This window comes from Lampetra fluviatilis, chromosome 52 (genome assembly GCF_964198595.1).
Source record: "Lampetra fluviatilis chromosome 52, kcLamFluv1.1, whole genome shotgun sequence".
In the NCBI taxonomy this organism is placed as follows: domain Eukaryota; kingdom Metazoa; phylum Chordata; class Hyperoartia; order Petromyzontiformes; family Petromyzontidae; genus Lampetra; species Lampetra fluviatilis.
Genome location: NC_136326.1, coordinates 1,308,200 through 1,334,851, shown reverse-complemented (window position 1 = coordinate 1,334,851; position 26,652 = coordinate 1,308,200). Strand labels below are relative to the sequence as shown.

At 55.4% G+C, this 26,652-nt stretch overlaps 3 protein-coding genes across 3 annotated transcripts in view; 1 reads left to right on the top strand and 2 right to left on the bottom strand.

Annotated features, from left to right (window-relative positions):
- Nucleotides 1–3,391, bottom strand: part of LOC144949063 (regulator of G-protein signaling 7-like) — a 37,117-nt gene extending 33,726 nt beyond the window's left edge. Inside the window, exon 1 of the mRNA XM_078878873.1 lies at nucleotides 2,565–3,391. Within this exon, the coding sequence (XP_078734999.1) occupies nucleotides 2,565–2,630 (66 nt within the window). The 5' untranslated portion in view covers nucleotides 2,631–3,391. The remainder of the gene's footprint in view (nucleotides 1–2,564) is intronic.
- LOC144949065 (zinc finger protein DPF3-like) overlaps nucleotides 1–26,652 on the top strand; it is a 324,698-nt gene that overhangs the window by 148,626 nt on the left and 149,420 nt on the right. The window lies entirely within an intron of this gene.
- Nucleotides 15,773–26,652, bottom strand: part of LOC144949061 (tetratricopeptide repeat protein 9A-like) — a 29,281-nt gene continuing 18,401 nt past the window's right edge. The window contains exon 4 of the mRNA XM_078878872.1: nucleotides 15,773–26,382. The gene's annotated coding sequence lies outside the window, so the exon portion shown is untranslated. The remainder of the gene's footprint in view (nucleotides 26,383–26,652) is intronic.

The window sequence follows — 26,652 nt, the reverse complement described above, 5'->3', positions numbered from 1 at the left end:
ATTGGTGGGAGTGAGCTCGGTAAGATGTGGTCACGGTCAGGGTCAGGCAATGCCTAATGTGGGGGTCAGATAATGGCTAAGAACATTCGCGTGTGAAGATGCATCGCAGCGACCCCGAATAAACAGGGACACATCACGGATCTTCAGGGTTGGGTTACTCGATGGCTGAGAGACTCACGACGGAGTTTGCAGCCGAAGCATGGAATACGTCAGTACAAGGTCACGCACTCATCACGCACGGAGCGCTTGCCACAAAAGAACCACCTTTGCTGATCTCGTCCAGGAACTATAAACCACACGAACTCTGGTCACGCTCGCAGTAGCAGCGGATTTTGGCCGGCCGTCGAACAAAGGCGGCGGTCACCGCTTCGAGCGACGCTTTCAGACGCCGCTTCCGCGGCCGTCTGGAACGTTCTTCCATCCGATATGAGGAAGCCACTGGAGCTAGGCACTTTTAAACTTTTAAACCATCTCGATTGAAAACGCATTTCTTTAAAACAGTTTTGCTCGCGTTCAGATTCGTGTCCTTCCCCCGCACCTCCGATTAGCGCGGTCTGCTACGTACGGTGCGAAAGAAGTCGAACGTACTGTAACATCCATGCATGGAAACACGAGCCAAGGAGATGGAGCCCGATGGGGTTTGTGGCGAAGCGAGAGCGTGGAGGCTGGCGACAAGCGTGGGTGAGAGTGGGGCCTTCATCCCGCAGTGGGTAGACCGTGGTGGTGGCGGTGATGATGATGATGATGGGGTAACTTCACGTCGGTGTAGAGAAGCCTCGGGTCAAGGGGTCAGGTCAAGGGGTCGGGTGAGGTGGGTTCAGCCAGAAGAAAGTTCGGAAGCTGGAGGGCGACATGAGGGGCGGTTGAACGGACCTCTGGGCCCGGACCGGGGGGTCGGGGTCAAGTGAGGTCAGATTTTAAAAACAAAAACCCGGGCTTGGTTCAGGTCAAGTTGGATCAGACCGGGTTCACCGTGGGTCCAAGCAACCTGTTTGTTTACTCTGCGTCCCTCCCGTAGTGTGTGCGTGTGTGTGTTTTTAAGGGTGCGCGGCGCGCGTGTTGTATTTGGCACGACGTCCGACGTTTCGCTCCACGTGCCGTTGGCAGCTCCTTCAATAAGTGCCGTTGTTGTTGAAGGAGCGCCCAACACGCGGTACAGCCCGAAACACACGTGGGGGAGGCTATGGTGGTGGTGGTGGTGGAGGCTATGGTGGTGGTGGCTATGGTGGTGGTAGTGGAGGCTATGGTGGTGGTGGTGGTGGAGGCTATGGTGGTGGTGCGGGTGGTTATGATGGTGGTGGCTATGATGGTGGTGGCTATGATGGTGGTGGTGGTGGAGGCTATGGTGGTGGTGGTGGTGGCTATGGTGGTGGTGGTGGAGGCTATGGTGGTGGTGGTGGAGGCTATGGTGGTGGTGGTGGCTATGGTGGTGGTGGTGGCTATGGTGGTGGTGGCTATGGTGGTGGTGGCTATGGTGGTGGTGGCTATGGTGGTGGTGGCTATGGTGGTGGTGGCTATGGTGGTGGCTATGGTGGTGGTGGCTATGGTGGTGGTGGCTATGGTGGTGTTGGTGGAGGCTGTAGTGGTGGTGGCTGTGGTAGTGGTGGTGGGGGAGGCTATGGTGGTGGTGATGGAGGCTGTGGTAGTGGTGGCTATGGTGGTGGTGATGGAGGCTATGGTGGTGGTGGAGGCTGTGGTAGTGGTGGCTATGGTGGTGGTGGTGGAGGCTATGGTGGTGGTGGTGGAGGCTGTGGTAGTGGTGGCTATGGTGGTGGTGGTGGAGGCTATGGTGGTGGTGGTGGAGGCTGTGGTGGTGTTGGTGGCTATGGTGGTGGTGGTGGAGGCTATGGTGGTGGTGGTGGTGGAGGCTGTGGTGGTGGTGTTGGTGGCTATGGTGGTGGTGGGGGAGACTAACGGCACTTGCCCCAACAGTCTGTTGAGGCTACACGGGGGATCTTTGTCTCTGGTGGATCCGTCCAGTCGGGGCGCGCGAGGATTTTGATTGAAGACCGCACCCGGTCAGGGTGAGTTGGGTGAGCAGGCGTGAGGTGAGGTGGTGTGGGGTGAGTGAGGTGTGTGGTGAGTGGGGTGAGGGGGTGTGTGGGGTGAGGGGGTGTGTGGGGTGAGGCTGAGTGTGATGAGGGGGTGTGTGGGGTGAGGGGGTGTGTGGGGTGAGGGGGTGTGTGGGGTGAGGGTGTGTGTGTGTGGGATGAGGGGGTGTGTGGGATGAGGCTGAGTGGGGTGAGGCGGTGTGGGGTGAGCGGTGTGGGTGAGTGGGGTGAGGGGGTGTGTGGGGTGAGGCTGAGTGTGGTGAGGGGGTGTGTGGGGTGAGATGGAGCGGGGTGAGGTAATGTAGGGTGAGGTGATGTATGGTGATTGAGGTGGAGTGGGGTGAGGTGGAGTGGGGTGATGTGGAGTGGGGTGAGGAGGAGTGGGGTGAGGTGATGTATGGTGATTGAGGCGGTGTGTGGTGAGTGAGGAGTGGAGTGAGGCAGAGTGCGGCGAGGTGATGTATGGTGAATGAGGTGGAGTGGAGTGAGGTGGTGGAGGAGGAGGCGCCTCACCTTCCTGTACACGATGGTGTTGGGGGTCTCGTCGGCTGAGCTGGCGCCGCGTTTCCCTTGGGCCATGGCTCGTCACCACCACCACCACCGTCACCACCGTCACCACCTCCACCACCACCGTCACCACCACCACCTCCGTCACCACCGTCACCACCACCGTCACCACCACCACCACGCGCAGGTCGCGGCCCCTCCGTGCTCGGCTCCGTCGCTTTCCTCCTCAGCCACGTCCCAGGCAGGGATCCTTGACGCCAAATCCCCCCCCCCCCCCCGATTCCAGCTAGGATCCCAACTCCAGAATGGGACGATGTCGTTAATTAAGAGGCGTGGGACACGCAGATGCTGATGCTGACTGTGGTGGTGGTGACGATGGTGGTGGTGGTGGTACTGACGATGGTGGTGGTGATGGTGGTGCAGACTCCACGCGCTCCATCCGTCACGCTGTGATGTTGATTTGCCTGCGTCAGTGTGGGCTGTGTCAAGGTGCGTGAGGTGTGTGTGTGGTGTGTGTGTGGTGTGTGTGTGGTGTGTGTGTGGTGTGTGTGTGGTGTGTGAGGTGAGTGAGGTGTGTGTGGTGTGTGTGTGTGGTGTGTGTGAGGTGAGTGAGGTGTGTGTGTGTGGTGTCTGTGGTGTGTGTGAGGTGAGTGAGGTGTGTGTGGAGTGTGGTGTGTGTGGTGTGTGAGGTGAGTGAGGTGTGTGTGGTGTGTGTGGTGTGTGTGTGTGGTGTGAGTGTAGTGTGTATGGTGTGTGTGTGTGGTGTGTGTGGTTAGTTGTGTGTGGTGTGTGTGTGTGGTGTGTGTGGTTAGTTGTGTGTGGTGTGTGTGTGTGGTGTGTGTGGTGTCAGGTGCGTGTGGTGTGTGTGGTTAGGTGTGTGTGATGTGTGTGTGTGTGGTGTGTGTGGTGTGTGTGTGTGTGAGGTGTGTGTGGTGTGTGTGGTGTGTGTGGTGTGTGTGTGGTTTGTGTAGTGTGTGTGTGGTGTGTGTGGTGTGTGTGTGGTTTGTGTAGTGTGTGTGTGGTGTGTGTGTGGTGCGTGTGGTTTGGTGTGTGGTGTGTGTGGTGTGTGTGTGGTGCGTGTGTGTGGTGTGTGTGGTGTGTGTGGTGTGTGTGTGGTTTGTGTAGTGTGTGTGGTGTGTGTGTGGTGCGTGTGGTTAGGTGTGTGTGTGTGGTGCGTGTGGTTAGGTGTGTGTGTGTGGTGTGTGTGGTGTGTGTGTGTGGTGTGTGTGGTGTGAGGTGAGTGAGGTATGAGGTGCGTGAGGGGGATTTGTTTGCTGTGCGCGTGTGTGAGAGAGAGAGGCTGTGGGATGGTGTCAGTAGTATATGGGTGGTGTGCGACTGGGCTTCAGCGTGTTGTACACGGTGGGGTGTACGCGTGTGTGTATCTCTGTGTATCTCTCTGTATGAGAGGGTGAGTATCCCTCGGGTCTGTGTCTACCTCTATGGGTGTCTGTCTGCTGTATTTATTCATCCATCTCTGCCCGCTGCTGTTGTTTCCGCTGCCCAAGGAAGAAGACGAAGGAGCAGCAGCAGCAGCAAGCTGCGTCTCAGACGTCCCGTGAGGGGGGCGAAGCCCCGCCCCTCCCCCACAGCCCCGCCCCTCCCCCACAGCCCCGCCCCTCCCCCACAGCCCCGCCCCTCCCCCACAGCCCCGCCCCTCCCCCACAGCCCCGCCCCTTTCCCACAGCCCCGCCCCTTTCCCACAGCCCCGCCCCTCCCCCACAGCCCCGCCCCTCCCCCACAGCCCAGCCCCTCCCCCACAGCCCCCCATTTCCCCAAACCCCCCGCTTCCCAGAGCCCCTACCCCCTCCTCACAGCCCCGCCCCTCCCCCACAGCCCCCCCCCATAGCCCCGCCCCTCCCCAAATTCCCGCCTTTTCCCCAAACCCCCCCTTCCCAGAGTCTCTCACCCCCTCCCCTTCTCCTCACAGCCCCTCCCCTCTCCCCCCAACAGCCCCCCCTTACCTTCCCCTCCTCCATCGCACAGCCCCATGTTTAATTAGCTCCGCCTCCACCCCTAAAGGCCACGCCCCGCTCGCAAGTGGCCCCGCCCATTTCTTCCAAGCCACGCCCCCCTCATCTTATAGCCCCGCCCCTTTCCTTCCAGTCCGTACTGGACATCCGTAGAAAAAGAAAAAAAATTGTATTCTAGATTTGAAGCTTTCGTGACTGCAAGGATTCATATTCTGAGGTTTTTTCGTTAAAGTCACGTAGGTAAAAAATGAAAATTAATAAAAAAAAATTTTTTACTTTTATTAATTTAACATTTTTACCTACGTGATTTTACCGAAAAAACCTAAGAATATGAATCCTTGCAATCACGAAAGCTTCAAATCTAGAATTAATACCCTGACGTAACCACACTAGCCACGCAGACACTAACCCTGACCCTCACCACACTAGCCACCCAGACACCAGCCCTGACCCTCACCACACCAGCCACCCAGACACCAGCCCTGACCCTCACCACACTAGCCACCCAGACACCAGCCCTGACCCTCACCACACTAGCCACCCAGACACTAACCCTGACCCTAACCACACCTGACCCTCACCACACTAGCCACCCAGACACCAGCCCTGACCCTCACCACACCAGCCACCCAGACACTAACCCTGACCCTCACCACACTAGCCACTCAGACACCAGCCCTGACCCTCACCACACTAGCCACCCAGACACCAGCCCTGACCCTCACCACACTAGCCACCAGACACTAACCCTGACCCTCACCACACTAGCCACCCAGACACCAGCCCTGACCCTCACCACACTAGCCACCCAGACACTAACCCAAACCCTAACCACACCAGCCACCCAGACACGAGCCCTGACTCTAACCACACTAGCGACCCAGACACTAACCCTGACCCTCACCACACTAGCCACCCAGACACTAACCCTGACCCTCACCACACTAGCCACCCAGACACTAACCCTGACCCTCACCACACTAGCCACCCAGACACCAGCCCTGACCCTCCCCACACTAGCCACCCAGACACTAACCCTGACCCTCACCACACTAGCCACCCAGACACTAACCCTGACCCTAACCACACTAGCCACCCAGACACTAACCCTGACCCTCACCACACTAGCCACCCAGACACTAACCCTGACCCCAACCACACCAGCCACCCAGACACTAACCCTGAGCCTAACCACACTAGCCACACAGACACTAACCCTGACCCTAACCACACTAGCCACACAGACACTAACCCTGACCCTAACCACACTAGCCACCCAGACACTAACCCTGACCCTCACCACACCAGCCACTCAGACACTAACCCTGACCCTCACCACACTAGGCACCCAGACACTAACCCTGACCCTAACCACACTAGCCACCCAGACACTAACCCTAACCACACCAGCCACCCAGACACGAGCCCTGACTCTAACCACACTAGCCACCCAGACACCAGCCCTGACCCTCACCACACTAGCCACCCAGACACTAACCCAAACCCTAACCACACCAGCCACCCAGACACGAGCCCTGACTCTAACCACACTAGCGACCCAGACACTAACCCTGACCCTCACCACACTAGCCACCCAGACACTAACCCTGACCCTCACCACACTAGCTACCCAGACACTAACCCTGACCCTCACCACACTAGCCACCCAGACACCAGCCCTGACCCTCCCCACACTAGCCACCCAGACACTAACCCTGACCCTCACCACACTAGCCACCCAGACACTAACCCTGACCCTAACCACACTAGCCACCCAGACACTAACCCTGACCCTCACCACACTAGCCACCCAGACACTAACCCTGACCCCAACCACACCAGCCACCCAGACACTAACCCTGAGCCTAACCACACTAGCCACACAGACACTAACCCTGACCCTAACCACACTAGCCACACAGACACTAACCCTGACCCTAACCACACTAGCCACCCAGACACTAACCCTGACCCTCACCACACCAGCCACTCAGACACTAACCCTGACCCTCACCACACTAGGCACCCAGACACTAACCCTGACCCTAACCACACTAGCCACCCAGACACTAACCCTAACCACACCAGCCACCCAGACACGAGCCCTGACTCTAACCACACTAGCCACCCAGACACCAGCCCTGACCCTCACCACACCAGCCACCCAGACACCAGCCCTGACCCTCACCACACTAGCCACCCAGACACCAGCCCTGACCCTCACCACACTAGCCACCCAGACACTAACCCTGACCCTAACCACACCTGACCCTCACCACACTAGCCACCCAGACACCAGCCCTGACCCTCACCACACCAGCCACCCAGACACTAACCCTGACCCTCACCACACTAGCCACTCAGACACCAGCCCTGACCCTCACCACACTAGCCACCCAGACACCAGCCCTGACCCTCACCACACTAGCCACCAGACACTAACCCTGACCCTCACCACACTAGCCACCCAGACACCAGCCCTGACCCTCACCACACTAGCCACCCAGACACTAACCCAAACCCTAACCACACCAGCCACCCAGACACGAGCCCTGACTCTAACCACACTAGCGACCCAGACACTAACCCTGACCCTCACCACACTAGCCACCCAGACACTAACCCTGACCCTCACCACACTAGCCACCCAGACACTAACCCTGACCCTCACCACACTAGCCACCCAGACACCAGCCCTGACCCTCCCCACACTAGCCACCCAGACACTAACCCTGACCCTCACCACACTAGCCACCCAGACACTAACCCTGACCCTAACCACACTAGCCACCCAGACACTAACCCTGACCCTCACCACACTAGCCACCCAGACACTAACCCTGACCCCAACCACACCAGCCACCCAGACACTAACCCTGAGCCTAACCACACTAGCCACACAGACACTAACCCTGACCCTAACCACACTAGCCACACAGACACTAACCCTGACCCTAACCACACTAGCCACCCAGACACTAACCCTGACCCTCACCACACCAGCCACTCAGACACTAACCCTGACCCTCACCACACTAGGCACCCAGACACTAACCCTGACCCTAACCACACTAGCCACCCAGACACTAACCCTAACCACACCAGCCACCCAGACACGAGCCCTGACTCTAACCACACTAGCCACCCAGACACCAGCCCTGACCCTCACCACACCAGCCACCCAGACACTAACCCTGACCCTAACCACACTAGCCACCCAGACACTAACCCAAACCCTAACCACACCAGCCACCCAGACACGAGCCCTGACTCTAACCACACTAGCGACCCAGACACTAACCCTGACCCTCACCACACTAGCCACACAGACACTAACCCTGACCCTCACCACACTAGCCACCCAGACACTAACCCTGACCCTAACCACACCAGCCACCCAGACACTAACCCTGACCCTAACCACACTAGCCACACAGACACTAACCCTGACCCTAACCACACTAGCCACACAGACACTAATCCTGACCCTCACCGCACTAGCCACCCAGACACTAACCCTGACCCTAACCACACCAGCCACCCAGACACTAACCCTGACCCTAACCACACCAGCCACCCAGACACTAACCCTGACCCTAATCACACTAGCCACGCAGACACTAGCCCTGACTCTAACCACACTAGCCACCCAGACACTAACCCTACCGCCAACCACGTTCGGTGAGCCAGCCATCCCTGGGCAATGAGAGGCGATTGATTGCTCCTCTCGCGATGGCAGCCGGCAGATTTTTTTATTTTGCTCCGCATCGGCGTGAAGGCGACGGTCCCGCCACAGCAGGGGGCGACAGAGCCCCACCTGGGGCACGTGGATGGCTCCGGGCCGCCCTCCTTGGGTCACTGTTCTGCTGCTACTTCTTCCTTATTCTTAGGTTTTTTTCGGTAAAGTCACGTAGGTAAAAAATAAAAATTAAAAAAAGTAAAATAAAATAAAAATCGCGACGTTTCGGAGGCAACACAAGCTTCCGTCTTCAGGTGGAACCGTCACAGCACGATAGCTGTATCAAGTGAGAGAAATTCCAAGAACACAGTATTTGTATATATACTTCTTCCTTGTCTCACTCACGTGAGGTCCGCCGTCTGAGCCAACCTTCTCCACGCTGCCCTGCGCCATCTCTCTCTCTCTCCGCTGCCCGGGCCACCACGTGATTCTCCTGTCGTCTCTACACATGACGGAACCGCACCACAGCCTTCTCTCTCTCATCTTCTCTGTGATTTCTACCACCTCGAGTCTTCTACCACCTCGAATCTCGCTTCTTCATTTCTCACCCCCCTGTCCCTCCTTGATGGAGCCAACACTCACCGCAACATCCTCATCTCTGTGACTGCCTTAGCTCGGTCCTGCCTCTTTCTTGTGCCCCAGCACCCGGTCCCAAACAACAGCCGTAGCCTCAACACCGTCTTGTACTATAGACTTCACTCTACACTACACTATACACTACACTATACACTACACTATACACTACACTATACACTACACAAAACACTACACTATACACTACACTATACACTACACAAAACACTACATAAAACACTACACTATACACTACACTATATACTACACAAAACGAGGGCGTGGTGCTCGCCACCCACCCCCTCGTGTGCCGTGCCGGCCTTTTTCGGTGCTCGCTAACAGCACTTGCCCCTACAGTCTGTTAAGGCTATACGGGGGATCTTTGTCTGTTGTGTGTGTAGGTGTGTGTAGGTGTGTGTGTAAGTCTATGGGCAGTGTTAGTCTATGGGCGGTATGTTGAACTTCTTTCGCACCGTACGTACTAATCGGAGGTGCTGGGGGGGAGAACTAAACACGTGATGGGGTCAAACGGAACTGCGGGAGAGAGTCGCGAGGTGATGGTTTATTTCCCGCGCCTCCGATTGGCACCGTGGTTGGCTACGTACGGTGCGAAAGAAGTTCAACGTACTTTACGTCCAATTTCGGTGAAGGGTTCTTGAACCGGTGGCCCATGGGCAACATCTTGCCCGCGAAGCTTCTTGGCAGCGGCTTCCAGGGACGTGAACGAATGAATTTATGACTCAATCGGCGTTTATTTCGTTCCGCGGAAAGTCCCGTTTAGCCAGCTACCCAGACTATGGTGCTCGAGGGAAATCCGCGGTGCGTATCGGCGCAGGACATGATGGTGGTGGTGGGAGAGAGGGGACGGAGGGGAGGGGGGTGGAGGAGAGGGGGTGGAGGAGAGGGGGGGTGGAGGAGAGGGGCGTGGAGAGGAGGGGGGTGGAGGGGAGGGGGGTGGAGGAGAGGGGGTGGAGGAGAGGGGGTGGAGGAGAGGGGGGGAAGACAACAACAACAACAAAACAACAACAACAGAGTGACCCGTACGGAGGAGCAGACCACACCGGAATAGAACGCGTCAGAGGCGCAGGCAAAAGGGATGTAGTTTATTTGAACAAAGAACAAACAAACAATGAGGTGATGAGGAGCTTGAGCGGATGAAAGCGACACTGGTCGACAACCCGTGACGGGACGGCGGAAAGAGACCGCGTGGTCAGCGAGGGACGCAAGATTCGGATTCGCGAGGCAGAGAGATTACAACAACAACAACAACAAAAACCCACGTGGGATGAAAAGAGGTGCAGAAAAGAGACTGAGACGGGGCGAGCGAGCGAGATGAACGAGATTGTTGTATTTCGATTTAAAGCTTTCGTGACTGCAGGGATTCATCTTCTTGGTTCTTTCGGTAAATGTAGGGTAAGGTAATGGTTTTGAAAGGCTCCTCAACAGGATCCTTCTTGATGGTTGCCGTGATGGCTTTGCGGATTGTGTAGTCGGAGTAACCATTAACCGTAAGAGCTTGGCGTACGTGTTTGAGTTCACTGGCAATGTGGTCCTGGTCGGAGATGCATTGGGCTCTATGGTGTAGAGTCTTGATGAGAGAATTCTTCTGGGATGGATGGTGGTGGGAGTCCGGTTTTAGGTAAGCATCCGTATGGGTAACTTTCCTGTAGACACAGTGGCTCATTGAACCATTAGGTCTGATATGGTGCAACCGGTACGCGTCGTGTCAACCTTGACAAGCGGCTGCAAAGCTTGCCGCGCGAGTTCTACCCTCACCACTGGGGTCATCGGTGCAGTGCAAGGTGAGGATTGACAGGCCACTTGGATATCACCAGGAGCCCACACGCGTCTTGCATCACGTCTCGTATCCGCTATTCCAGTGGCACGCGACAGTCGGGGCAAGGGGACCCCAGTGGCAGCTCTCCCGGTGGCTGATTGGGTGGCTGGGTAGGTGGGTGGGTGGCCGAGTGGGTAGGTGGGTGGTTGGGTAGGTGGGTTGTTGTGTGGCTGGGTAGGTGGGTGGTTGGGTGGGTGGGTGGCTGAGTGGGTAGTGGGTGGTTGGGTGGATGAGTGGGTGGGTGGGTGGCTGGCTGGGTGAGTGGGTGGGTGGCTGGGTGGGTGGCTGGGTGAGTGGGTGGGTGAATGAGTGGGTGAGTGAGTGGGTGGGTGAGTGGATGAGTGAGTGGCTGGATGGCTGGATGAGTGAGTGGGTAGCTGGCTGGGTGGCTGCCTGGATGTGCCTGGCTGGCTGGTTGGCTGGCTGGGTGGCTGTGTCCCGGCACACACCACGTGTCCATCAGACAGCGTGGAGTAGATTGGTGTAGGGGTCCCGATGCTGCTGCCGTTTTCACCAATTGAGGATTTTCACGAGTAATGCCGCTATTAAAATGTACGACTTCCTGAGCAAAATCATACAACAAACGGTGTCACAACGCCTATTGTAGTTAACTTCAACGAATTATAACGGTGATGCATGTACACTAATGATGTTAAAAACTGTCACATTGATGGACGTTGCGATGATGCAGCAATATTCACAAAAACTGAGCAAAGCATCGCAAGTAATTTGTTTGATCATTATCACAACTTATTATTATTCAATTATCAGAATCTTTAGACTGGAGGAAATCCCATGAGCTACAAAGATTTATTTTTCACAGACGTCCAGTATGGGGCACAGGATGCTTCAAACAAAAGTGAACGCTTCTGAGAATTTGCAACAACACCACACGACACGTGCCGTCACCGCCCCCGGGCTCTGGAGACCACCTGGAGACAGAAGATTTCAGGCGTTGACAACGACGATGGTGAACAAGTGGAGACTCGTCGACTTCTTGAGGCTACTAACATTACATTTGTTATCACGCAACAGTGTATTGTCCGTTCTTCCATTAAAAACGATAGTCCCATATAAGTGTTAACACTTTTTTGAAGCACCCTGGATGTTAACTCACCCAGGAAAGACTCAGAGAGTCTCAAGACTTATGTTATTTAAATTAAATATTTCACTTACCGGAGTGCCCCGAGTAAGTTTTGGCACGGGCGTTGGTTGGATCGCGACGATTTGGTGCCGCGCGTCTTTTTGCTCGCTACCTCGAGTGAAAATGTTCGGGTAGCAATAACAACAATTATTGTTTAGATTATTTTCAAACGTGGATCGCGACGCTGGGATGCGTGCGGTGGATGTCGCCCCCCCCCCCTTCGAGCGACGTCAACCGGCGGGTGATCTTCCAGACGTCCGCGTCGTATCTCCGGTAACCCCGTTAACCCTGCAGTGACAGCGTTATCTCACTGGGGGTGTGGAGGGCGGGCGGGGGGGGGTGATGGTTGGAGACGTGAAAAACGAAAGAAAAACCCAAGGACGAGAAGACGCGACGTAGCGTTTGTTTTGTGTTTTAATTTGCAAGATTCAGCGATTCATGAAGCATTTTTAGTCATTCCATGATTTTGCGGTACACAGACGTTTAGCGCACCCATTCCCTCCCCGCCCACCCCCGAAGCGTGAGATAAGAAACGTATATGTATATAAAAAAAATAAAAGCTTACGTACGAACAGAAAAAAACACATCCCCCAGCAAGCAGAGCCCGAACAAATGGGGCTGACAAAACGAACGAACGGGGAGGGGGTGAGAGAGAGAGAGGAAGGGAGGGTATGACGCTCACCACCGCCATTAAATACGAGCGCAAGGCAGCAACACGATGAAATGCAACGTACACACACACACGCGCGTGCACACACACGCGCACACACATATCCATCCGCGGGTTTAAACTCTTAAATAAGTACAATATTTCCTGTTTCACGTTTACGTCTCCTTAAGTGCATTTATACTCCGTAACAATTCCATCGATGACGACGACGAAGACAACAAACGCAAGTGCATGGATTTGACCCTTTGTTACAGTATTATATATGATATGCAAACATACGCGTGTCACAGCAGAGCAACTTACTCCATTCTCAACGCCGATCCACCTTCACAACGTAAGCACCGGTTACCAAACGCGCGATCCCAAAAATCTATTTGAGCTCCGAGAGAGACGACAGAAATGGCAAAATCACCACCGACTGGTCCCCCCCGCGTTTGCCGACTCAACAGGCCGCCGCCACCACCGCCACCACCGCCGCCACCACCGCCGCCACCACCGCCGCCACCACCGCCGCCACCACCGCCGCCACCACCACCGCCGCCACCACCACCACCACCGCCGCCACCACCGCCGCCACCGCCACCACCAACATCGCGATCCGTCTCGCGCCAGGACCGACAGCCGGTGGAGCGAGCGGGTGCGTGGGCGGTAGAGTGAAGCAAAATTGTTGCGAGTTCAAAACTCGGGGTCGACAAATTTTGGGGTACCGCTTTGTAGGGTGGGGGGGGGGAAGGTCAACAGAGGTTGTCCTATGGATGGCCTCGTGCCCCCCCATCCCCCCTCGCCCCCCCCCCCCTCCAATCCCCAAAAAATGGAATTTCCACCACTGGCCCGGGTGCTGTAAATTGGGAGGCGAGCGACGGATGTCACGGGGACGCTCGTTTCGAGCGCGACGTCACTCAGACTCGACTCACGGCGGAAACGGCGCCGTCGCATCGCGACGTCCACGGTGGAAAAAAGTGACCGCCGCTTCTCGTCCTCCCCCCGCGCCCCCACGATTACGGCGCCGGCCGGCACGCGTGCTTCCGCCGGTAGCCAGAGGAAATGCCGCGCTCTCCCATCGTGCGGGTGGTGGTGGTACAATCACAACCAGCTCCCCGAGCTTCCCCGCCGAGCACCGATTCACCCGGGGCGTGCCACTAGCGCCGTCTCGGTTTGTACCCTCGCTTGCGCCCGTCCGTCCGGGTCTGCGCCGTCTCGTCCGAACCGACCTCCTGCCGCCCGGGCGTCGTCTCGTCGGTGCCGCGCCGAGTTTGGACCGTCTCTCACCCCCCCCCCCCCCCGCTGCCTGCCTCGTTTGCATCGGCCCAGCTTCATTTCGCACCGTCCCGTCTCGATTCCACATTCTCGTTTGTATCGCTCGCCTCGTGTGCCGTGTCGGCCTTCATAGGCGCTCGCTAACAGCACTTGTCCCAACAGCCTGTAAAGGCTACGCGGGGGATCTTTGATGAGGTACAGGAGGATGTGGATCCGAGTGGACTTGCCGAGAACTGGTGCCGACGGTGTCAAGATCGACCTGTGGAGGAGGGGGCTTGTGAAACACCCTAAGGGGGGGGCTGGGACCAGTCTCCCGACAACAACAGCAGAGGGGCGACGCTCACAACAACAAGCGGAGCGCAGGGCGGATACAAATGCAGTGAAATGCCACAGTGTGGAGAACAGGTGGTGCGTCATCTTCGCCAGTCAACTCATAACACCTGGGGGTCTGTCCCGTGACCTCCTGCCAGCGACAGCCTTCCAACACTTCACGTGGCCTCAAAGTGCACCTAGCCTGGCACAAGCGCCGTGGTTAAGCAAATGGCGGCCGTTGCTGTATGTCTGTGCGCATGCATGTGTGATTATGCATACGCAAGTGCGCATGTGCGTGTACCCATGTGCGAGCGCGTGTGCGAGCGCGTGCGTGAGCGCACACGTGCGCGTCCATGCATGCACACGCGTACGCACCCGTGCATACACGCGCATGCGTGCCCTTATCATTACGAGAAAAAAAGAAAAACCAAAAATGTCATCCGCGCCGTTATCTCGCGGCGCGCTTCGGTTGAGCGCAAGACAGCGATCGCGATGTCCTAGAATTTTCTCGTTTTTTGTATTCGGACGCAACAACAACAAAAAAAGTAGTATCCGCTCGCGGGCAAATTCTCTTCGGCCCCCTTCTTGCTTTAATCTGCCACGGGTTTCAAGCGGGCGGAGTTGGGACGACGGGACGGACTCCCAATGCCCGTTGCCCGACGATTAATATTCCACGCCTCGTCCCCGTCTTTCCACGTTTAACCACAAATCTCCCATTTCTTTCGCGCTCGCTCTCTCGCTCGCTCTCTCGCTCTCTCGCTCGCTCTCTCGCTCTCTCGCTCGCTCTCTCTCTCGCTCTCTCTCTCTCTCGCTCTCTCTCTCTCGCTCTCTCTCTCTCTCGCTCTCTCTCGCTCGCTCTCTCTCTCTCGCTCTCTCTCTCGCTCTTCGTGACGAACAGCGGCCCGGCAGTGGGGCACGTGATCCGGCCGGGTGGGGCAAACCAATAATAGGGTTACCGAGGCTCAAGACGGTGAGGTCAAGGGGTCAACATCCATCCATCGGCCCTCTCATACAACCGCCACAACCGCCACAACCACAATAATGCCCCTTCATCCAGGGAAAGCTTCGACGAGTCTCAAGACTCGTTTAGAGGAGGGTCCTGCTGCATTGCCGGACATCTGTGAAAAAGAGCTTCATGGCTCTTCAGATTCCTCCAGTGTAAATAAATCGATTCCGATTCCACCTCCCGGTGTGGCGGTTAAAATAACAACCGGTTTCTCGACTCCCGTCGCGTCACCAACCACTCCCCCCCCCCCCCCCCCCGAGTAGTACACCACAGTTAGTCAATCAGCAGGCTACATGTGGGTGTGAGTGGAAGAGTAGGCCAAGATAACCCTGTACAGGGGCTCTCTCTCACGCAGGGGACCTTCTGCCAGCAAGGAGCCTGAGCAAGCAACTGCAAGGAATGCACCGTAACCTTTTACATTTTACACAACGTGCAATATTAAGATGCCGTGTGGGGGTTTTCCTCTTATTATTTTATTTGCGCGCAGCGTCTAAAGACGCGGCTGCGTCGAGATGCGACGTAGGGTTCCAACGCGGTGTCGGCATGTCGCTGTGCAGATAAAGAACTGAGCCAGCCACCGTAGGGGCTGGCTCCTGTACCGGCACGCATCGGGATGTGTGGCCAAATTTCCATGCCAAGCCCCCCCTCCCCCGCCAAACAACCCCCCCCCCGCTAAACCCCCCCCCACCAACCCCTCCCCCGCACCTCGTGACCCTGCTGCCCTTCCTCGTCTAATTTACTCCGGGTCATTAATTCCCCCCCCCCCTCCGATCAAAACGATCGGATTCCAGGTCAGGGGTCATTAGCGATGTGCAAGGGAGCGCGGAGAGAGACGAGCGGAGACAGGCAGGAGGGAAGCGGAGGGAGGAGGAAGAGGAGAGACGGTTTTTCAGAGCTGCAGGAAAAGCATTCTAAACTTTCCAGCGCTGTTTTCTCGTTTCATTTTTTGTGCATTCCACGATTGTCTCCGGTTGAGGGTCTCCGCCCCTCCGTGTGCCTTTTTTTTGGTTGATTTGCGGCGCTGGCTTTTGTGTCCGTTTGGTTATCGCTGTGGGCGTTGTTTCTCCGTCGTGAAGAGCGGCGGGCATGCGGTGGCCTGGCTGGGCCAGCCCGTCCAGCCCCAGCTTTGCCCACTTGCCAGACCCGTTCCTCGCTGCTCCGTTGTGGTGCCGCGTGCGCGTCTCTGCGCTGCGCTTTCGCCATCATTCAACATATTTCATTTGCCCCGGTGCGCTCCGACCGCACCGGCTGAGGAGCCCAGGTCCCGGCTCAACTCGTGCAGTGCCACGGCTTCCAATGGAACAACGTGCAACACCTGGGAATCATCACCCTCTTCTGCGCCACCCCGGGGGAAGCAAAGTGGCGAGCAAAAAACGATGGCGTGCCACAAAGAGTGGCGAAATAACATCAACAACCGGGGGATTGAGACCTCTTCCCTCCTGCAGAAACATCTGCCCTCCTCGGGAGGACGGGGCCTCCCACCCGCGCTCCTCTTCCTCGACCAGGAGAAGGCGTTCGACGGAGCCGATTGCGGGCATCTGCTGGGGCTTTTGGTTTTGGGGCCAGATTCATCGCTTTGATCCGCCTGCCTTACGCCGAAGCCCCAGGGGCCTGACCACGGTCAACGGCACCCTCACTGCCGCCGTCGGCTTCAGAAGGGGTGTTCGACAGGGGTGTCACATGTCCAGGCAGCTGTACACCCCCTCGTTGTCGAGCCTTTTCTGTGCCTCCTAAGGCGGACGCGGAGTTGGCCCCGTCCTTCGATGTTGCTGTTGTTAATGTCATAATAAAATGGCAAGATTGAAAAGAAGAGGAGTGAGGCCGCAAGGAGCGTGGAGGATCAATGGGCAAGGCGAGCACACGGAGGAGGAACGACCAAAGTGGAGATGGAGCGAACAAACCAGGGTAGAGGTGGGATTGGATTATGCAGCTGCACACGCCGGATTTATAATAATAATATGCATGCTATTAATTTGTCCGTTAAAGCTCCATCAAAGCGCAATGAGCCTCGTGACACGTTTTTCAGGAGGTTCCTGCTACATTTCGATGTTTGTTCCTGGGGGGGGGGTACTCTGTGCGCGAGCGGGGAAAGCATCAAAGATCCGCACGGGCCGAAGCCGACTGCTGTGGATACCCCGGTCTCGCCAGGCGGTCTCCACACCGGGTGGTGACCAGGCTCAACACTCGCTTGGTGACTGGGCCAGAGGCCACGTGCTCTGCACAGGGCGCTATTTGAGCGCGGCCTATGGCGGGAGGATAACTTTGGATCTTGCAAAGTTACGAGGCCGACTGACTAAAGCAGCTTTTTTATATGCAGACACAGAACGGTGTTAAAACAAAACGAAGCTATTTTTTTATTTTACCAAGTAAAGGTCCACTAGGCTATATAGCCTCAAAAGATAGCCAACCAAGTGGATTATCAAATTTTATGTCTAGCAGCCAATTCTTCCGAACGCACGTCGATTCTAAATGTGGAGGGAAAAACTGGGGGGCCCGGGAGAAAAATCCACGTTACCACGTGGAGAGAGAAACAAACACAACCTCCAAATATACAGCAGCAGGCGTCAGGATCGGGGTCGATCCCACGACCTCCTGTATACCAGGCGAGGAAGTTAACATCTCACAACCGCGGCGCCCCACAATGGGGGCCTCCCAGTACCCCCACCCCTAACCACCCCCCCCCCACTCCTGTGAGGTGACGAGAAACACACGGGGACAATCCCTGCAGGATGAGGCCAGTTCCTTCCCCTCCGCATCCTCCCCCCTTTATCTCTCCCTTGCAGCCGGGCGGCGTCTTGGGAGAGACAACGGATGGGGTGGGAGACAGAGAGAGAGAGCGAGCGGGCAGGGAGCGAGATGGATAGAGAGCGGAGAGAGGGAGGGGGAGAGAGACGGGGAGGGAGTGGAGGCAGGCAGGGAGGGAGACAGCCAGGGAAGGAGTGTTTTGAGAGAGAGCGAGAGGGAGCGAGGGACGAGAGGCAGGGAGAGGTCGCGTAACGGTTCGCACGCAGCACTCGCTATCATCAACGGCGATCACTCGGGGGCCGAGTTTGATCATCCTCCTGGTTTGTGGACCTCCAAATGGCTGAAGAGGTCGATCGGTTTTTGCCAATATGCGGGTGAAGTATTTTCCCGGTGGTGGACAGGAGGGAGACGCCACCGTACTTTCCACAATCTGCCCTGTACCCCCCCTTTTGAAGATGGTAAACAATCGTGGCATCCCCAAGTTCTGTGGGGATCTCCTCCTTGTGCCAGATCTTCAAGAGCAGGGCGTGTGTGTGGTGTAACAGCTCCCAAGTCGCCTCCATTCAAGATTTCTGCTGGATCATCTTTTTCTGCTGGATCATCTTGCTGACAGCATCTCGTAACCTCCTGCATCCTGGCTGGTTTTTCCACGCCCTCTTTTATGAGTCGCCGAGGGATTTGGTCGATAGCCTCCATCGCAACGGGTTGAACTTCGGTTGAGGAGCCCTTAGCAGTGCTCTCTCCACCGAGATTGGATTGATTCCTCATCCTTCAGCAGTCTATCTTTTGAGCGAAGGGGGTTTAGGCCACGGTAACAGACTCAGAGCGGATCCACGTCTTCAGCTCCTTCTACAATTCTCTCAACAGCTGATCGTTACGCTACTACTCCCTACGAATCTAGCAAACAGAGTTTGATTCCCGCTCACGGCCACCAACACCGGGGACGATTATCTGAACCGGTCCTGGGCCTCCCCTAGGTCGACTCAGCCTCAAATCGAGTACCTGATGCGGTGTGTAAACATCGCCACTGGGGAGACAAAGGCGGCCGGGCGTGGTGCTGGCCACCCACCCCCTCGTGTGCCGTGCCTGCCTTCACAGGTACACGCTAACAGCACTTGCCCCGACAGTCTGTTAAGGCTACACGAGGGATCTTTGTCTTTGGGACAAGAAGCAGGGAGGGCGAGGAAGAGAGAGAGAGAGGCAGGGGAGGGTTGGCGAGCGACGTGGCGAGGGGGAGGCGGCAGCCAGCTCGCTGTGTGCGTGCACGAGAGCGGAAGGCCACGGGGAAGCAGAGGGAGTGTGGCCCCGATGACGGACGAGGGCACGGCAACAACCGCTCCCAACGCACAACCCTCAAAAACGATTCCCCACCCCCACCTCGGTTGCGCAAGTAAAAGCAGCCCGCGGAGAGAGAGAAAGCAACCAGCTCGATCGCTTGCAGCGCACAGCGTCGCTCAGTTCCCTACCAGGTTTGCAACTCCTGCAGCAAGCATTTGCACGAGCCTGTGCCAGAGAGAGAGAGAGCGGTGCCGAGCAAGATTGAAGTCGGGAGAGCACCGACTTCTTTCTCACGTTGCCGCTTTATCCAGTGCCGGATTAAGCTAGTGGGGGCCTGTAGCATATGTTACAAAGGGGCTCTAAATACAAAAAAAACACAAATATTAAAACACAAATTTTTAACTCACAGTAAAGTCATTGTATTTTTTCAATTGCTATACAGCCAGATAATACTACATATCTCTAACCTTAAACACCCAGTCGTTCAGAAACGTTAAAGGCGGTATAGTACTATAGTAATAGAGCAAGTGCAGAATCACTGAACCGGAATTGCCAGCTTTGACAGCATTTAGCGCGGGGCCCTTGAAAGTGCGGGGCCCGTAGCATTTGCAGCTACTTGTGCTCCGACGATAATCCGGCACTGGCTTTACCCGCACGAGAGAAGGGGGGTGGGGGGAGATGCACGCCTGCCATGCGTGCCCGACGCCATTCGCAACCGATTACTACCAGTGAGTGTGTGTGTCGCGCACTCCACCACACCACCCGACACGGCCATATAGACGAACCGTGACAGAGAGCGATCCACGGCGCGCCCAACAATCGGGGGGGATCGGCGTTTCTCTGGCCAGCCGTCACTAAGTGGCGTCACAAAGCCTGTAATTGTGAAGAGATGGTCGGTTACAACACCAAATTTGGTCCGAATGGGCGTGGGTTTGTTTTATTGTTGGTATTATTACGATGCTGGCTTTCGTGATGAGGCCAAGATCATCAACTCGCTGGCGCTCGAGTGTCCGGATTCATGAGGGGCGGCCGAATCCTGGATCCTAACCCTGGGCCCCGGCACCCACACAACCGTACGTCGACCAGACGCTTGTTAACATTAACGGTGTAAACTTTTTTTTGGTCAAAATGTTAAGAACGAATGGGGCATGACCCTGCTTATTTCTTTACGTGCAATTTCTTTTCTTTTCCAGATGTTGCTGCTGGATGGCAGCAGCAGCAGCCACGTAAACATGTGTGGTGCGCGTGTGTGATGTGTGTGTGATGTGTGTGTGGTGTGTGTGTGGTGCGTGTGTGTGGTGCGCGTCTGTGGTGCGCGTGTGTGGTGCGCGTGTGTGGTGCGCGTGTGTGGTGGGTGTGTGTGGTGGGTGTGTGTGTGTGGTGTAGTGTGTAGTGTGTGCGTGGTGTAGTGTGTAGTGTGTGGTGCGCGTGTGTGGGTGGTGCGTGTGTGTAGTGCGAGTGTGTGTGGTGTGCGTGTGTGTGTGGTGCGTGTGTGTGGTGCGTGTGTGTATGGTGTGTGTATGTGGTGCACGTGTGTGATGTGTGTGGTGTGTTGTGTGTGGTGTGGTGTGTGTGGTGTATGTGTTGTGTGATGGACACGAGTGATGGTGGAGGGGCGGTGTTGGTGGTTTTAAAGATAACAGATTAAACAGTAAAAACATATTTACAAAACATTCGATTTAAAGTTCATTTCTGAGGGAAAGTGGCCATTCGCAATGCTTCTGCCGTACGTAAAACGGATAAAACCGGTCAACTTTGCCACCTACTGCGAGGTGGAGTTCCAGCCGAGACCCAACTTAAACCTCATAATTGGCCCCAATGGCACGGGGAAGATAACCGTGGCACCCTGGGCGAAAATAATACAAATGATAATAAACTCGGTTTTATAAAGCGCCTTTCAAATTGATAATCTCAAAGCGCTATACATCAGAGGTAAAAAAAAAAACACGTTGTTCTAAAAATAGAATTCTGACAGCAGTAAAAAAAACAATCACAATACAATAAAAAATAAAAATGAGGCCATCTGACTTTCGGTGGGAACCAATGAAGCTGGAATTCACGAGCTGGGAGGGAGGGGGGGCAACCTGGTCACGTGGCCTCCAACGGCCTCCAACGGCCTCCAACGGCCTCCGCGTGATCCCTGGGAGGCCACAACGGCTCACAGAGGCAGGCGGAGGAGATCGTGAGCAACTTCAACATCCAAGTCAAGCTGTCCCCGTGTGTCGGAAAGACAGCGTCAGACGCCGTCTTTCCGACAGACCTGTTCTTCAACTGAGGACGGCTGCTTGCGTTGTGGCCGAAACGTCGTGATAATGTATTTTATTATGTTTTATTTTTATTATTTAATCATTTCCCTTCTACGTGACTTTACCGAAAGAACCAAGAAGATGAATCCCTGCAGTCACGAAAGCTTTAAATCGAAATATGTCCCCGTGTTTCGACCGTCTAGGGCCCACGGAGAGGTCAGTGGTGGTCTCATAAACTCTACGACTTCCAGAGACTCAAGGTCCCTGCAGGGGTCAAGCAGTAGGGGTCAAACAGTAGGGGTCAAGCAGTAGGGGTTAAACAGTAGGGGTCAAGCAGTAGGGGTCAAACAGTAGGGGTCAAACAGTAGGGGTCAAGCAGTAGCGTTCAGTAGGGCGGGGGAGGAGCAGTTGCCGCAAACGCAGCGAAGATATTGAATGTTTGTTATACATTTATTTTTAATAACTTAATTGTTTTCAGCATTTTTTTGTTCAAGTTAGTGTTAATGTGTGCGTGGGTTTGTGTAAATGCGTTTTTTGCAACCTAAATATCCTCAGTCTAACACTTTGCGGTTTGGTTTGTACGATTTAAAATTATCGGGTTTTCACGCGGTTTTTTGTTGTTGCCTCCGTTCAACTAATTAAGATAGGTGTTTGTGCGTTCACATTTACGCGTTAGTGTCTTTTTATATTCGTGCGCAAGTTCGTGTGTGCCATTCAATGTGGAGTACTGTACACCGCTGTAATGTATAGTGGTGGAATGTGGATGGCTAAAGTACAGCGTGACGTACAGTATCGTGTTCCGTAGCGTATGATCAATATTACAGTCTGTGGTGCAATTAATTGTGTAGGTGTAGTATATAGTGCATTGTAGGTATAGTATAGTGTATTGTAGGTGTAGCATATAGTGTATTGAATGGACTATAGGACTGTGTATCCATAAGAGTTTTTTTGGGTTTAGATCACGTAAAAATGTGTCGTTAAACCCACCGCCACCCGACACAGCCAATCAGTAAGGTTTGTCACGTAAACAGAACACGCCAATTCGTTACCAGTACAGCAACACCGGCGTTTTGGAGAGTAAATCTACAACATTTACAATCTGAGTGTACGACGTTTGGCCAGTAACCGCAACTGGCATCATCAGGCGGCAGCCAGATTTGTGGAGAAATCCTCCCCCCTGTTCTGTTCCTTAAATAGAGGGGTAGGTGTGATGACATCACTTGCGAGTCCTTCACGTGCCGGGGGGCGGGGGGGGGATTAATGAATGCATATTAATCACAACGGGTATCCATTATCGGTATGGCAGAGTGCAGTGTGATGTTGAATAGAGTGAGGTTGACATGAGCGAGTAGGGGGTGAGTGTGGCGAGGTTCAAGCGAGTGCGAGCAGGCGGTGCGCGTATGTCTGTGTGCGCGCGTGGGTGTGTCGGTCCGTCAAAAAACAACCCCCACCTGCCCGATGGTGCCGGTGGTAAAACGCCGCAGCGGTAGTGAGCAATGCCATTGGGGGGGCACAGGCCGATACTAATCGGCCAAACGGGTGCGAGAGGGGCTGTCGACCCGTCCACCTTCAATTAAATCGCCACGACACCATGAATTAAAGATAAAAACTAATCTTGCGCCGGAGACCCCGGGGAGACAGGCGCCCATGACATCTTCTGGCCAAACCGCATTTGGTGGAGACAGGAGGGCTCCTCCAAAAAGCCACCGCGAGTGGCCACGTCGAATGTCCGAACGCTCGCTGCGGAGGAGAGGCTGCCACTCCTCTGTCGGGAGCTGGATCGGTACCGCCTGGATCTCTCTGGTATTTAGGTTCTGGCTCCAGTCACTAAGAGGGGTGGGCCAGTGCTTTACTCGGGGGAGGAAACCGCCAAAAAAAACAGGGAGTGGCGCTTCTGCTGAAGAACAGAAAGGAGGGGGCGAGAGGTATGGGAAGCTGAAAGTCCCAGGCTACCGTGGGCTCACCTTCCCATCAACGGGAGGCAATGAGTGGTGTTGGTGGCTTACTCCCCCATTGAAGATGAACATCAGTGGAGGGATCCAGGCGAGGCTCATGAGTCAGGTGCCTTCCATGACCTCCTGTGACAGGTGCTAGCAAAAGTGGCCCCTCAGGACAGAGTCATACGGGGGGATCTATTTAAAGGAATAAATGCGCCAGTTAGAAACATTTCGGGTGGCCTGCCGATGATCCATCCTGGGTTTAACCAGGCTGGATTGTGCGTGGAGCTCACACATCCTAGACACAGGCCCCAAACGGTGAGCTCCTCCAGCAAACGCGGCTACTTGCGGTGCATGGTTTGTGCGGTGTGGTTTGTGGTGTGCGGTGTGCGCGGTGCGGTGTGTGAGTGGTTGGGTGTGGTGCGGTGTGTGTGTGGTTGGGTTTGTGGTGTGAGATTCGTGCAGTGCGGTGTGCGCGGTGCGTGTAGCAAACACCACACACGCTCCTCACGTGAAATATTATCTGGACCAGGAGGGGGGGGGGAGGAGGCGCAACATCACCGAGCCGCGAGAGAGAACGGGACCAGCTGTGTGCGAGGGATAACAACAAGTCCAGCGCCTGGAAAGCTCCGTCAACACGGTTTTGCCAGGGCCTGTGCCACGATCGCTCCCCGCGGTCTTACGTTCAATTGCAACGAGCTGCATTGCGATCATGTGAACAGAGTCTTTGTGACCTCTTGTATTTTAAAATATATATGTACACGAATAAATATTATTACTGGGCAATCCTCAATTACGCGTGCAAAAATGACAGCAGTGCCACTACCAGACGGCTCAGTTCTGGCCGGGTAGTGTGTAGTTTAATAAAAAAGAATAATCTAAAATCACTCTCTCCGGTAGAATTCTGGGCTTGTACCGCTACGTGTCGCCCCGCACGACGTCCGTTCTTTCACTCCGCGCACTGAGAGCTTCTTCCTCTTCGGCAAGCCCGGAACGGATGTTCACTGCGAAAAAGCCTCCCGGGGCAACGGTCGAATGAAATGTCGGGGGGAGGGGGGTGGACACACCAAAACGACGGGCGCATGGTACAAGCCAAGCGCGCACGACGCCCCACGCCACCGAAAGTAACGTCGGGGCGCGTCACAGCAGCTCAACCGGCGAACGCCTCTGACGGAGGGTCGTGTCATCTCGCGCAAGCGCCACCGGGCCATTCTCCACGGGTCACGGCTGGCAGCAGGTTTCTCGAGCCGCGTGCGAAGGGCTGGCCAAGTTTTTTTTTCCTGGCCTCCCCTCCTCCTCCTCGTCCTTTCCTAGCGGCGCTTTCGTTCGCGACAATTTCCCCGGGTTCGCGGTCACGCGACCCGTTTTTCCCCGCCGCCCGCATCTGCCTCGAAGCCCGGGACGCAGCGGAGAGCAACGCGCCTCCGGGCACGAATACAGCCGCTGACCGTTCGCTCCAGGGGGATTAAAGACGCTCTGATACAAGAAGCGAGGCGATGTCGCGTCGCCGCATCATTACGCACCTTTGGTAGAGGTGGCAAAGCGCCATGGGGGGGGTGGGGGGGGTGGGGCGACACCTTCCCCTTCGCTCGTAATTTTTTAAAAAGTAAACACAGCGATCGATTTAAAAGCGACACGCTTTGGGAGAAGCCGCAAACACACACGCATAAATAAAATCCCGGTCAAGGTTGCCGTGACGGTTAAGACGGAGTCTTTCGCGATGATACGGTTTAAATGCAGCCGGGAGCGGCAATTGGCTTCCCTTCCCGGTGCCCGCGGATAGCGGCGCGTTTCAGTTTTGGCGTCACCTCCGTTTCGCGCTTGAAAACGACGACGACAATGACGGCGGTAACCGATGAGCAAAAAAATGTTAAAATAAAACAATGACATGTGGCTCGAGCGACAAAATGCAAAACACGTAGTATTCTACCGCGCTGCGCACGCAACGTCCCGGACATCAGAAACCCTGTCGAGTGCAAAGACATCTGCTGTTTAAACCCTCAAGCCCATCGTGACACACCAAAGTAAAAACGAAGCTATTACTAAACTATTTTTTTATCTTACCAGGTAAGGCCCACTGAGCTGTACAGCTCTTTTTTCAGAAGCGACCTGGACGTCGCCACAAGTGACAGCTCAACCAAGTGGCTTATCGCGTGGAAACTTCATAGCAGCCGGACAGGTGACATGCAAACTCCAAATATACAGCAGCAGCAGGTGTCAGGGTCGGGATCGAACCCACAACCTCCTGCGTACCAGGCGAGGGAGTTAACATCTCATAGCCACCGTGGCAGCTTGTCGGCAGAGGTCGCAACCGGGTACCCGATACCCGTACCCTACCCGATACCCGGCTACCCGTACCCGGCCGGGTACGGGTACCCGTTTGCGACCCTGGTGCGGCCGGGTATGGGTACGGATACGGGTAAGGAATCAAAACCCGTTTGCGACCTCTGCTCGTCGGGCAATCGTCCGCGGGGCAATCGTCGCCGCTAAAGTTTGGGGCCACGGCGGCATGATGATGGAAGTTGGCCGGAGAGTTTCCTCCGGCCAACGCCAGAACGAGCGCCTGTCGATAAAATGCGTCCGACGAGCTGCGGATTGGACTACGGCCCTCGGGCGTAGTCACGCGACGCCCCGCGCGTCGCGATCCGATTGGAAGTTCGCGGATTCCTGGTCGCCCGCTGCACAGGAAGGGGGCAGCCCGGTCTGTCCAAAGGTTTTACACGGCTAGGAGCAATCGTCGCGGCAACGGTTCTGCGGTCACGGTTGCTCTTTCGTGTCGCCCCCTCGCCCGTCGATGATCTCAGGTGTGTCTTGAAAGCCAAACAAGTCGGTTTTAAGCCTCGTCTGTCTGTCTGTTTTCTCAGTAGAGCACGCGACGTGCATCGACACGTACAACGATTACCCACAATACAGTCTTTAAATTATTGCCTTATAAGAGTATTTACATCGCAATCGGCGGTTGTTGTCGTCGTCGTCGTTTTTTTAGCTGCAGCGTCGCATTTATTCCGTTCCCGATGGCTCCGGCAACGTCGCGCCCCGTGGCCGCCAAGAGGAAGCCGCCGCCGGGAGAACGTCATCGGTGCGGCGAGCCCCACTCGACCTCCTTCCTGGAACCGGAATAAAATATATATGTAATAATAATGATACAATTATTCACGCATTTATTTTAATTTCATGCAAAATACCAAAAAAGCAAATCCGCACCGCCGTGGTCAATCTAGCGATCGCACGCGCACGACTTTAACCACAGGTACCAGAATAAGAATCTTTATTTCTACTGCAGGAGGAATCCGATGAGCCGTGAAGCTCTTTTTATTCCCACAGATGTCCAGTAGGGGGCACGGGGCCCGAACGTTGCAACAACCAACAGTACAAAA